Source organism: Hemitrygon akajei, chromosome 1, assembly GCF_048418815.1.
Source record: "Hemitrygon akajei chromosome 1, sHemAka1.3, whole genome shotgun sequence".
Lineage (NCBI taxonomy): Eukaryota > Metazoa > Chordata > Chondrichthyes > Myliobatiformes > Dasyatidae > Hemitrygon > Hemitrygon akajei.
In genome coordinates this window covers 160,584,833-160,597,350 of record NC_133124.1, presented here as the reverse complement: position 1 = coordinate 160,597,350, position 12,518 = coordinate 160,584,833, and the positions used below count along the sequence as shown (strand labels likewise).

General features: G+C 44.5%; 1 protein-coding gene across 1 annotated transcript in view; it reads right to left on the bottom strand.

The window, feature by feature from the left end:
* LOC140734425 (myeloid cell surface antigen CD33-like) overlaps nucleotides 1-11,653 on the bottom strand; it is a 609,813-nt gene extending 598,160 nt beyond the window's left edge. Inside the window, exons 1-2 of the mRNA XM_073058385.1 lie at nucleotides 11,510-11,653; nucleotides 9,448-9,529 (exon numbers count right to left, since the gene is read on the bottom strand). Coding sequence (XP_072914486.1) covers nucleotides 9,448-9,487 — 40 coding nt within the window. The 5' untranslated portion in view covers nucleotides 9,488-9,529; nucleotides 11,510-11,653. The remainder of the gene's footprint in view (nucleotides 1-9,447; nucleotides 9,530-11,509) is intronic.
* Between the last annotated feature and the right edge of the window lie 865 nt (nucleotides 11,654-12,518).

Sequence of the window (12,518 nt, the reverse complement as noted above, 5' to 3'; positions counted from 1 at the left end):
TGGAGTACTAAAGGAGCTTTAAGGGAGCACCGATCAGAATGTCCGCAATGTGGGAGTACTAAATGAACATTAAATGAGCACTAATCAGAATGTCTGCTATGTGGGAGTACTAAAGGAGCTTTAATGGAGCACTGATCAGAATGTCCGCAATGTGGGAGTACTAAAGGAGCTTTAAGGGAGCACTAATCATAGTGTCCACAATGTGGGAGTACTAAAGGAGATTTAAGGGAGCACAGATCAGAATGTCCGCAATGTGAGAGTACTAAAGGAACATTAAAGGAGCACTAATCAGAATGTCCGCAATGTGGGAGTACTAAAGGAGCCTTAAAGGACCACAGATCAAAATGTCTGCAGTGTGGGTGTACTAAAGGAGCTTTAAGGAAGCACTAATCAGAATGTCCGCAATGTGGGAGTACTAAAGGAGCTTTAAGGGAGCACTAATCAGAATGTCCGCAATGTGGGAGTACTAAAGGAGCACTGATCAGAGTGTCCGCAATGTGGGAGTACTAAAGGAGCTTTAAGGGAGCACCGATCAGAATGTCCGCAATGTGAGAGTACTAAAGGAACATTAAAGAAGCACTAATCAGAATGTCTGCAATGTGGGAGTACTAAAGGAGCTTTAATGGAGCACTGATCAGAATGTCTGCAATGTGGGAGTACTAAAGGAGCTTTAAGGGAGCACTAATCAGAATGTCCGCAATGTGGGAGTACTAAAGGAGCATTAAGGGAGCACTGATCAGAGTGTCCGCAATGTGGGAGTACTAAAGGAGCTTTAGGGGAACACTAATCAGAATGTCCGCAATGTGGGAGTACTAAAGGAGCTTTAAGGGAGCACCGATCAGAATGTCCGCAATGTGGGAGTACTAAAGGAGCTTTAAGGGAGCACCGATCAGACTGTCCGCAATGTGAGAGAACTAAAGGAACATTAAAGGAGCACTAATCAGAGTGTCCGAAATGTGGGAGTACTAAAGGAGCTTTAAGGGAGCACTAATCAAGTGTCCACAATGTGGGAGTACTAAAGGAGATTTAAGGGAGCACCGATCAGAATGTCCGCAATGTGAGAGTACTAAAGGAACATTAAAGGAGCACTAATCAGAATGTCCGCAATGTGGGAGTACTAAAGGAGCCTTAAAGGAGCACTGATCAGAATGTCCACAATGTGTGAGTACTAAAGGAGCTTTAAGGGAGCACTGATCAGAATGTCCGCAATGCGAGAGTACTAAATGAACATTAAATCAGCACTAATCAGAATGTCTGCAATGTGGGAGTACTATAGGAGCTTTAATGGAGCACTGATCAGAATGTCTGCAATGTGGGAGTACTAAAGTAGCTTTAAGGGAGCACTAATCAGAATGTCCGCAATGTGGGAGTACTAAAGGAGCTTTAAGGGAGCACCGATCAGAATGTCCGCAATGTGAGAGTACTAAAGGAACATTAAAGGAGCACTAATCAGAATGTCTGCAATGTTGGAGTACTAAAGGAGCCTTAAAGTAGCACAGATCAGAATGTCTGCAATGTAGGAGTACTAAAGGAGCTTTAAGGGAGCACTAATCAGAATGTCCGCAATGTGGGAGTACTAAAGGAGCTTTAAGGGAGCACTAATCAGAATGTCCGCAATGTGGGAGTACTAAAGGAGCATTAAGGGAGCACTGATCAGAGTGTCCGCAATGTGGGAGTACTAAAGGAGCGTTAAGGGAGCACCCATCAGAATGTCCGCAATGTGAGAGTACTAAAGGAACATTAAAGGAGCACTAATCAGAATGTCTGCAATGTGGGAGTACTAAAGGAGCTTTAATGGAGCACTGATCAGAATGTCTGCAATGTGGGAGTACTAAAGGAGCTTTAAGGGAGCACTAATCAGAATGTCCGCAATGTGGGAGTACTAAAGGAGCATTAAGGGAGCACTGATCAGAGTGTCCGCAATGTGGGAGTACTAAAGGAGCTTTAGGGGAGCACTAATCAGAATGTCCGCAATGTGGGAGTACTAAAGGAGCTTTAAGGTAGCACTAATCAGAATGTCCGCAATGTGGGAGTACTAAAGGAGCATTAAGGGAGCACCGATCAGAATGTCCGCAATGTGGGAGTACTAAAGGAGCTTTAAGGGAGCACCGATCAGAATGTCCGCAATGTGGGAGTTCTAAAGGAGCTTTAAGGGAGCACCGATCAGAATGTCCGCAATGTGAGAGAACTAAAGGAACATAAAAGGAGCACTAATCAGAGTGTCCGCAATGTGGGAGTACTAAAGGAGCTTTAAGGGAGCACTAATCATAGTGTCCACAATGTGGGAGTACTAAAGGAGATTTAAGGGAGCACAGATCAGAATGTCCGCAATGTGAGAGTACTAAAGGAACATTAAAGGAGCACTAATCAGAATGTCCGCAATGTGGGAGTACTAAAGGAGCCTTAAAGGACCACAGATCAAAATGTCTGCAGTGTGGGAGTACTAAAGGAGCTTTAAGGGAGCACTAATCAGAATGTCCGCAATGTGGGAGTACTAAAGGAGCTTTAAGGGAGCACTAATCAGAATGTCCGCAATGTGGGAGTACTAAAGGAGCACTGATCAGAGTGTCCGCAATGTGGGAGTACTAAAGGAGCTTTAAGGGAGCACCGATCAGAATGTCCGCAATGTGAGAGTACTAAAGGAACATTAAAGGAGCACTAATCAGAATGTCTGCAATGTGGGAGTACTAAAGGAGCTTTAATGGAGCACTGATCAGAATGTCTGCAATGTGGGAGTACTAAAGGAGCTTTAAGGGAGCACTAATCAGAATGTCCGCAATGTGGGAGTACTAAAGGAGCATTAAGGGAGCACTGATCAGAGTGTCCGCAATGTGGGAGTACTAAAGGAGCTTTAGGGGAGCACTAATCAGAATGTCCGCAATGTGGGAGTACTAAAGGAGCTTTAAGGTAGCACTAATCAGAATGTCCGCAATGTGGGAGTACTAATGGATCTTTAAGGGAGCACCGATCAGAATGTCCGCAATGTGAGAGAACTAAAGGAACATTAAAGGAGCACTAATCAGAGTGTCCGAAATGTGGGAGTACTAAAGGAGCTTTAAGGGAGCACTAATCAAGTGTCCACAATGTGGGAGTACTAAAGGAGATTTAAGGGAGCACCGATCAGAATGTCCGCAATGTGAGAGTACTAAAGGAACATTAAAGGAGCACTAATCAGAATGTCCGCAATGTGGGAGTACTAAAGGAGCCTTAAAGGAGCACTGATCAGAATGTCCACAATGTGTGAGTACTAAAGGAGCTTTAAGGGAGCACCGATCAGAATGTCCGCAATGCGAGAGTACTAAATGAACATTAAATCAGCACTAATCAGAATGTCTGCAATGTGGGAGTACTATAGGAGCTTTAATGGAGCACTGATCAGAATGTCTGCAATGTGGGAGTACTAAAGTAGCTTTAAGGGAGCACTAATCAGAATGTCCGCAATGTGGGAGTACTAAAGGAGCTTTAAGGGAGCACCGATCAGAATGTCCGCAATGTGAGAGTACTAAAGGAACATTAAAGGAGCACTAATCAGAATGTCTGCAATGTTGGAGTACTAAAGGAGCCTTAAAGGAGCACAGATCAGAATGTCTGCAATGTAGGAGTACTAAAGGAGCTTTAAGGGAGCACTAATCAGAATGTCCGCAATGTGGGAGTACTAAAGGAGCTTTAAGGGAGCACTAATCAGAATGTCCGCAATGTGGGAGTACTAAAGGAGCATTAAGGGAGCACTGATCAGAGTGTCCGCAATGTGGGAGTACTAAAGGAGCGTTAAGGGAGCACCCATCAGAATGTCCGCAATGTGAGAGTACTAAAGGAACATTAAAGGAGCACTAATCAGAATGTCTGCAATGTGGGAGTACTAAAGGAGCTTTAATGGAGCACTGATCAGAATGTCTGCAATGTGGGAGTACTAAAGGAGCTTTAAGGGAGCACTAATCAGAATGTCCGCAATGTGGGAGTACTAAAGGAGCATTAAGGGAGCACTGATCAGAGTGTCCGCAATGTGGGAGTACTAAAGGAGCTTTAGGGGAGCACTAATCAGAATGTCCGCAATGTGGGAGTACTAAAGGAGCTTTAAGGTAGCACTAATCAGAATGTCCGCAATGTGGGAGTACTAAAGGAGCATTAAGGGAGCACCGATCAGAATGTCCGCAATGTGGGAGTACTAAAGGAGCTTTAAGGGAGCACCGATCAGAATGTCCGCAATGTGGGAGTTCTAAAGGAGCTTTAAGGGAGCACCGATCAGAATGTCCGCAATGTGAGAGAACTAAAGGAACATAAAAGGAGCACTAATCAGAGTGTCCGCAATGTGGGAGTACTAAAGGAGCTTTAAGGGAGCACTAATCATAGTGTCCACAATGTGGGAGTACTAAAGGAGATTTAAGGGAGCACAGATCAGAATGTCCGCAATGTGAGAGTACTAAAGGAACATTAAAGGAGCACTAATCAGAATGTCCGCAATGTGGGAGTACTAAAGGAGCCTTAAAGGACCACAGATCAAAATGTCTGCAGTGTGGGAGTACTAAAGGAGCTTTAAGGGAGCACTAATCAGAATGTCCGCAATGTGGGAGTACTAAAGGAGCTTTAAGGGAGCACTAATCAGAATGTCCGCAATGTGGGAGTACTAAAGGAGCACTGATCAGAGTGTCCGCAATGTGGGAGTACTAAAGGAGCTTTAAGGGAGCACCGATCAGAATGTCCGCAATGTGAGAGTACTAAAGGAACATTAAAGGAGCACTAATCAGAATGTCTGCAATGTGGGAGTACTAAAGGAGCTTTAATGGAGCACTGATCAGAATGTCTGCAATGTGGGAGTACTAAAGGAGCTTTAAGGGAGCACTAATCAGAATGTCCGCAATGTGGGAGTACTAAAGGAGCATTAAGGGAGCACTGATCAGAGTGTCCGCAATGTGGGAGTACTAAAGGAGCTTTAGGGGAGCACTAATCAGAATGTCCGCAATGTGGGAGTACTAAAGGAGCTTTAAGGTAGCACTAATCAGAATGTCCGCAATGTGGGAGTACTAAAGGAGCTTTAAGGGAGCACCGATCAGAATGTCCGCAATGTGGGAGTACTAAAGGAGCTTTAAGGGAGCACCGATCAGAATGTCCGCAATGTGAGAGAACTAAAGGAACATTAAAGGAGCACTAATCAGAGTGTCCGAAATGTGGAAGTACTAAAGGAGCTTTAAGGGAGCACTAATCAAGTGTCCACAATGTGGGAGTACTAAAGGAGATTTAAGGGAGCACCGATCAGAATGTCCGCAATGTGAGAGTACTAAAGGAACATTAAAGGAGCACTAATCAGAATGTCCGCAATGTGGGAGTACTAAAGGAGCCTTAAAGGAGCACTGATCAGAATGTCCACAATGTGTGAGTACTAAAGGAGCTTTAAGGGAGCACCGATCAGAATGTCCGCAATGCGAGAGTACTAAATGAACATTAAATCAGCACTAATCAGAATGTCTGCAATGTGGGAGTACTATAGGAGCTTTAATGGAGCACTGATCAGAATGTCTGCAATGTGGGAGTACTAAAGTAGCTTTAAGGGAGCACTAATCAGAATGTCCGCAATGTGGGAGTACTAAAGGAGCTTTAAGGGAGCACCGATCAGAATGTCCGCAATGTGAGAGTACTAAAGGAACATTAAAGGAGCACTAATCAGAATGTCTGCAATGTTGGAGTACTAAAGGAGCCTTAAAGGAGCACAGATCAGAATGTCTGCAATGTAGGAGTACTAAAGGAGCTTTAAGGGAGCACTAATCAGAATGTCCGCAATGTGGGAGTACTAAAGGAGCTTTAAGGGAGCACTAATCAGAACGTCCGCAATGTGGGAGTACTAACGGAGCATTAAGGGAGCACTGATCAGAGTGTCCGCAATGTGGGAGTACTAAAGGAGCGTTAAGGGAGCACCCATCAGAATGTCCGCAATGTGAGAGTACTAAAGGAACATTAAAGGAGCACTAATCAGAATGTCTGCAATGTGGGAGTACTAAAGGAACTTTAATGGAGCACTGATCAGAATGTCTGCAATGTGGGAGTACTAAAGGAGCTTTAAGGGAGCACTAATCAGAATGTCCGCAATGTGGGAGTACTAAAGGAGCATTAAGGGAGCACTGATCAGAGTGTCCGCAATGTGGGAGTACTAAAGGAGCTTTAGGGGAGCACTAATCAGAATGTCCGCAATGTGGGAGTACTAAAGGAGCTTTAAGGTAGCACTAATCAGAATGTCTGCAATGTGGGAGTACTAAAGGAGCATTAAGGGAGCACCGATCAGAATGTCCGCAATGTGGGAGTACTAAAGGAGCTTTAAGGGAGCACCGATCAGAATGTCCGCAATGTGAGAGAACTAAAGGAACATAAAAGGAGCACTAATCAGAGTGTCCGAAATGTGGGAGTACTAAAGGAGCTTTAAGGGAGCACTAATCAGGTGTCCACAATGTGGGAGTACTAAAGGAGATTTAAGGGAGCACCGATCAGAATGTCCGCAATGTGAGAGTACTAAAGGAACATTAAAGGAGCACTAATCAGAATGTCCGCAATGTGGGAGTACTAAAGGAGCCTTAAAGGAGCACTGATCAGAATGTCTGCAATGTGGGAGTACTAAAGGAGCTTTAAGGGAGCACTAATCAGAATGTCCGCAATGTGTGAGTACTAAAGGAGCTTTAAGGGAGCACTAATCAGAATGTCCGCAATGTGGGAGTACTAAAGGAGCTTTAATGGAGCACTGATCAGAATGTCTGCAATGTGGGAGTACTAAAGGAGCTTTAAGGGAGCACTAATCAGAATGTCCGCAATGTGGGAGTACTAAAGGAGCATTAAGGGAGCACTGATCAGAGTGTCCGCAATGTGGGAGTACTAAAGGAGATTTAAGGTAGCACTAATCAGAAAGTCCGCAATGTGGGAGTACTAAAGGAGCTTTAAGGGAGCACCGATAAGAATGTCCGCAATGTGGGAGTACTAAAGGAGCTTTAAGGGAGCACCGATCAGAATGTCCGCAATGTGAGAGAACTAAATGAACATCAAAGGAGCACTAATCAGAGTGTCCGAAATGTGGGAGTACTAAAGGAGCTTTAAGGGAGCACTAATCAAGTGTCCACAATGTGGGAGTACTAAAGGAGATTTAAGGGAGCACCGATCAGAATGTCCGCAATGTGAGAGTACTAAAGGAACATTAAAGGAGCACTAATCAGAATGTCCGCAATGTGGGAGTACTAAAGGAGCCTTAAAGGAGCACTGATCAGAATGTCTGCAATGTGGGAGTACTAAAGGAGCTTTAAGGGAGCACTAATCAGAATGTCCGCAATGTGGGAGTACTAAAGGAGCTTTAAGGGAGCACTAATCAGAATGTCCGCAATGTGGGAGTACTAAAGGAGCATTAAGGGAGTACTGATCAGAGTGTCCGCAATGTGCGAGTACTAAAGGAGCTTTAAGGGAGTACCGATCAGAGTGTCCGCAATGTGAGAGTACTAAAGGAACATTAAAGGAGCACTAATCAGAGTGTCCGCAATGTGGGAGTACTAAAGGAGCTTTAAGGGAGCACTAATCAGAATGTCCGCAATGAGGGAGTACTAAAGGAGCATTAAGGGAGCACTGATCAGAGTGTCCGCAATGTGGGAGTACTAAAGGAGATTTAGGGGAGCACTAATCAGAATGTCCGCAATGTGGGAGTACTAAAGGAGCTTTAAGGGAGCACTGATCAGAATGTCTGCAATGTGGGAGTACTAAAGGAGCTTTAAGGGAGCACTAATCAGAATGTCCGCAATGAGGGAGTACTAAAGGAGCATTAAGGGAGCACTGATCAGAGTGTCCGCAATGTGGGAGTACTAAAGGAGCTTTAAGGGAGCACTAATCAGAATGTCCGCAATGAGGGAGTACTAAAGGAGCATTAAGGGAGCACTGATCAGAGTGTCCGCAATGTGGGAGTACTAAAGGAGATTTAGGGGAGCACTAATCAGAATGTCCGCAATGTAGGAGTACTAAAGGAGCTTTAAGGGAGCACCGATCAGAATGTCCGCAATGTGAGAGTACTAAAGGAACATTAAAGGAGCACTAATCAGAATTTCCGCAATGTGGGAGTACTAAAGGACCTTTAAAGGAGCACTGATCAGAATGTCTGCAATGTGGGAGTACTAAAGGAACATTAAAGGAGCACCGACCAGAATGTCCGCAATGTGAGAGTACTAAAGGAGCTTTAAGGGAGCACTGCTCAGAATGTCCGCAATGTGGGAGTACTAAAGGAGCGTTAAGGGAGCACTGATCAGAATGTCCGCAATGTGAGAGTACTAAAGGAGCTTTAAGGGAGCACTGATCAGAGTGTCGGCAATGTGGGAGTACTAAAGGAGCTTTAAGGGAGCACTAATCAGAATGTCCGCAATGTGGGAGTACTAAAGGAGCGTTAAGGGAGCACTGATCAGAATGTCCGCAATGTGAGAGTACTAAAGGAGCTTTAAGGGAGCACTGATCAGAGTGTCGGCAATGTGGGAGTACTAAAGGAGCTTTAAGGGAGCACTAATCAGAATGTCCGCAATGTGGGAGTACTAAAGGAGCTTTAAGGGAGCACCGATCAGAATGTCCGCAATGTGAGAGTACTAAAGGAACATTAAAGGAGCACTGATCAGAATGTCTGCAATGTGGGAGTACTAAAGGAGCTTTAAGGGAGCACTAATCAGAATGTCCGCAATGTGGGAGTACTAAAGGAGCTTTAAGGGAGCAATAATCAGAATGTCTGCAATGTATGAGTACTAAAGGAGCTTTAATGGAGCACTGATCAGAGTGTCCACCATGTGGGAGTACTAAAGGAACATTAAAGGAGCACTAATCAGAATGTCTGCAATGTGGGAGTACTAAAGGAGCTTTATTGGAGCACTGATCAGAGTGTCTGCAATGTGGGAGTACTAAAGGAACATTAATGGAGCACTAATCAGAATTTCCGCAATGTGGGAGTACTAATGGAGCTTTAAAGGAGCACTGATCAGAATGTCTGCAATGTGGGAGTACTAAAGGAGCTTTAAGGGAGCACTAATCAGAATGTCCGCAATGTGGGAGTACTAAAGGAGCTTTATGGGAGCACTAATCAGAATGTCCGCAATGTGGGAGTACTAAAGGAGCTTTAAGGGAGCACTAATCAGAATGTCCGCAATGTGGGAGTACTAAAGGAGCTTTAAGGGAGCACTGATCAGAGTGTCCGCAATGTGGGAGTACTAAAGGAGCTTTAAGGGAGCACTGATCAGAATGTCTGCAATGTGGGACTGCTAAAGGAGCTTTAAGGGTGCACTGATCAGAATGTCTGCAATGTGGGAGTACTAAAGGAGCTTTAAGGGAGCACTGATCAGAATGTCCGCAATGTGGGAGTACTAAAGGAGCTTTAAGTGAGCACTAATCTCTATCAAAATTAGTTTCCATCCCAACTCATTGACAGTTGATCAGCTGAGCTGCTGTTGCTGGTACCTTGCAGAACTGATAGGAGGAAATACCACTTTCCGATCATCGTGCAATCCCAGATATTCTGTCCGTTTCCTGCTCTCAGAGTCTGAAAGAGAACAGAGTTAATGAGACCCCTTCTCCTGCCTGGCAGCTTTGGCAGAGGTTAAAACTACTTGAGGACAAAATCTTTGTGGATCACTTTAATCGACTGTGTGAAGGGTGATTCTCTGCTGTGAGGTTGAGAAGGAGAGAAGCATTCTGGCAACTCTTATAACAGCCTGAGAAACTCCAGCGATATTCACACTCATTACTATCTGTTTTGAAAGGCAGCAGAGAATCTCAGCAGAGGCTGAGAGGTACTTGATTAACCAGGGCACCAAAAGTTATGGGGGAGAAAGGCAGGAGACTGGGGTTAAGAAGGAAAATAAACCAGCCGTGATCAAATGACTGAGGAGACTCAATAGGCCAAATGGCTTAGTTCTGCTCTTGTGTCTTATGATCTTAATGCTGCACAGAAGATCCCATATAACAGATTAAAAACACAAAATGCTGGCGGAAATCAGCAGAAACATTGTCACTACCTCCTCCCATAGATGCTCTCTGGCCTGCTGAGTTCTGCCAGCATTTTGTGTTTTTTATTTATTTCCAGCATCTGCAGATTCACTCGTGTTCCCATAAACAGAAGTGAGATAGTGTTTCCAGAGCAGCAATTCTGCAAGAGATGTGAAAGAAACTGTGGGCTATAGGATGGAACTCCTCGCTGCTCCTTGCCTGTGCACCCCCTGGATGTTTCATCTCTCTCAGGGAAGGCAGTTAAGCCCTTGGTTGAATATTCCATTCAAAGATGGCCGGCTGGACAGTGGAGTGCTTCCTCAGCACGGTCCTTCCTAAAGCACAGCCCTCTGTAGTTTCTCCCTTACCTCTGTCTTGCTGACAGTGCAATTGCTCCTCAGTAATGTCTCTCTGCCAACGCTCAAGGCAGATTTAAAGTTCAAAGTACATTTATTATCAGGGTAAGTATACATATGTCACTATACACATCGTTGAGATTTGTTTTCTTGCTGGCAATCACAGTAAATACAAGAAACACAATCGAATCAATGGAAACCTGCACACAACACTCTGGACAAACAACCAACGTGCAGAAAGAAAGCAACAAACTGCAAATAAAAAGCGAGAAAAATAATTATTGCTATTATCAGTATAATAATAATAAATGCAATAAAGCAAATCACGACTGTTCCCCCATTTGTACAACTACTCCACAGGTCTGTCCCTCTCACACTGCAGCACATTATTCGCTCCACATCGCTAGCCCTCAGTTCTGCTTCCTCAGTTCTGGCACTGGGTATGTCAACCAGAAGTGCAGGGCTCCACTCTAAAGGGGCATATTAAAGGCTAATGCCTCTGTGAAACCTCGCCCTGCACTACCAGTGAGTAATTACTGGGCCAACAGTCAGAGCTCTGGGCCGCTGACCCAGTTTGAATCTCACCATGGCTGCTGGGGACTTTTACATGTAAGATTCTTTTCAATAAAAGCTCATTTCAGTAAAAACAACCTGTTATGCACTTATGTCCTTCAGGGCAGGAAATTTCTCATCTGTACCCAGGCTGGCCTACATAACGCCAGCCTTCTTCTGAACTATTTGAGCTCAGGGACAATTAGAAATGGGTGATAAATGGCACAGTTACCTGCAGTTTCCAGAAATGAATAAATAATGAAAAAAAATCACAATGTTATCCAGATAGTGGCCTGTTAATAGTGTATACACACACACACACACTCTCTCTCTCTCTCTCTCTCTCTCTCTCTCTCTCTCTCTCTCTCTCTCTCTCTCTCTCTCTCTCTCTCTCTCTCTCTCCTCTCTCTCTCTCTCTCTCTCTCTCTCTCTCTCTCTCTCTCTCTCTCTCTCTCTCTCTCCCCCCCCTCTCTCTCTTCTCTCTCTCTCTCTCTCTCCTCTCTCTCCTCTCTCTCTCTCTCTCTCTCTCTCTCCCCCCTCTCTCATCTCTCTCTCTCTCTCTCTCTCTCTCTCTCTCTCTCAATTTGGATTTTCCCAGAAAATAAAAGCATTCTTTGTCTACTTACAGAATATCCCCCAGGGTTGCCGCTTAAACCCTGTTAGACAGAAAGGAGTTAGTTAGCTCTGCTTCAGAACCTGGTTGTCACTAATGAAGTGCTGTAATGAACGGGATCTTGGGCAACCAGCTTTCTTTGGTGACTGCAGCGAGTTAGATGGAATTAAGTGCTGAGCTGAGGGTGCAGAGAAACACTGTCAATCCGAGAGAGGGGCAGGGTGGAAATAGTGGTTTCTGCTGTGTAGTTTATTTGCCCTCATTTATAGCAGTGGTTGCACATTGGTGAAAAGCTGTGCAGTTTTGTTCTTACAAAACGGTGTGGATTAACTGTTTCATATTATAATAACAGAGCCAATCAGGTCTCATAAGTCATACAGCAGAGGAAGTGATACCAGCACAGATCAGCCATTGGATGGTGGGGCAGGTCTGAGGGGCCTGATGACACCCTCCTGGTCTGATCTTGCTGTATTTTTGTGTCCTACCAGACAGCAGAGGTCCACAGCTCTCAAATGCTAGACCCAGAACCAAACACCTTCTCCAGGCTGTGTTCTCAGTGCTGACCTGGGTATCACATACAGCCTCCTAAACCAAAGGTTCAATTTATTATCAAAGTATCTCTGTCTTCTCCAGACCACAATAAAATACAGAAACCTATAATAATTCAAAGGAAGACATCTATTCAATCCCTCCCCAAACAAAAAGAAACAAGAACTCACAAAGCCCCAACCCCTCCCTCGCACAAAAACTAACATCACTCAGATGGAGAAACAATAGCCAGAAAATTAAACCCCACAGCACCAGCCTGCCAATCACAACAAGAAAGAATGGGCAAAAACACAAAAAATATAGAACTGAAAGAGGCTAATATGAATTACATAAATCAGAGAATTCTCAAAATTTTGTAACATCTCCAAGGGCAGAAGAATGAGGGGGGATCTCATTGAAACCTTTCGAATGTTGTAAGGCCTAGACAGAGTAGATGTGGAAAGGATGTTTCCCATGATGGGGGAGTCTAGGAC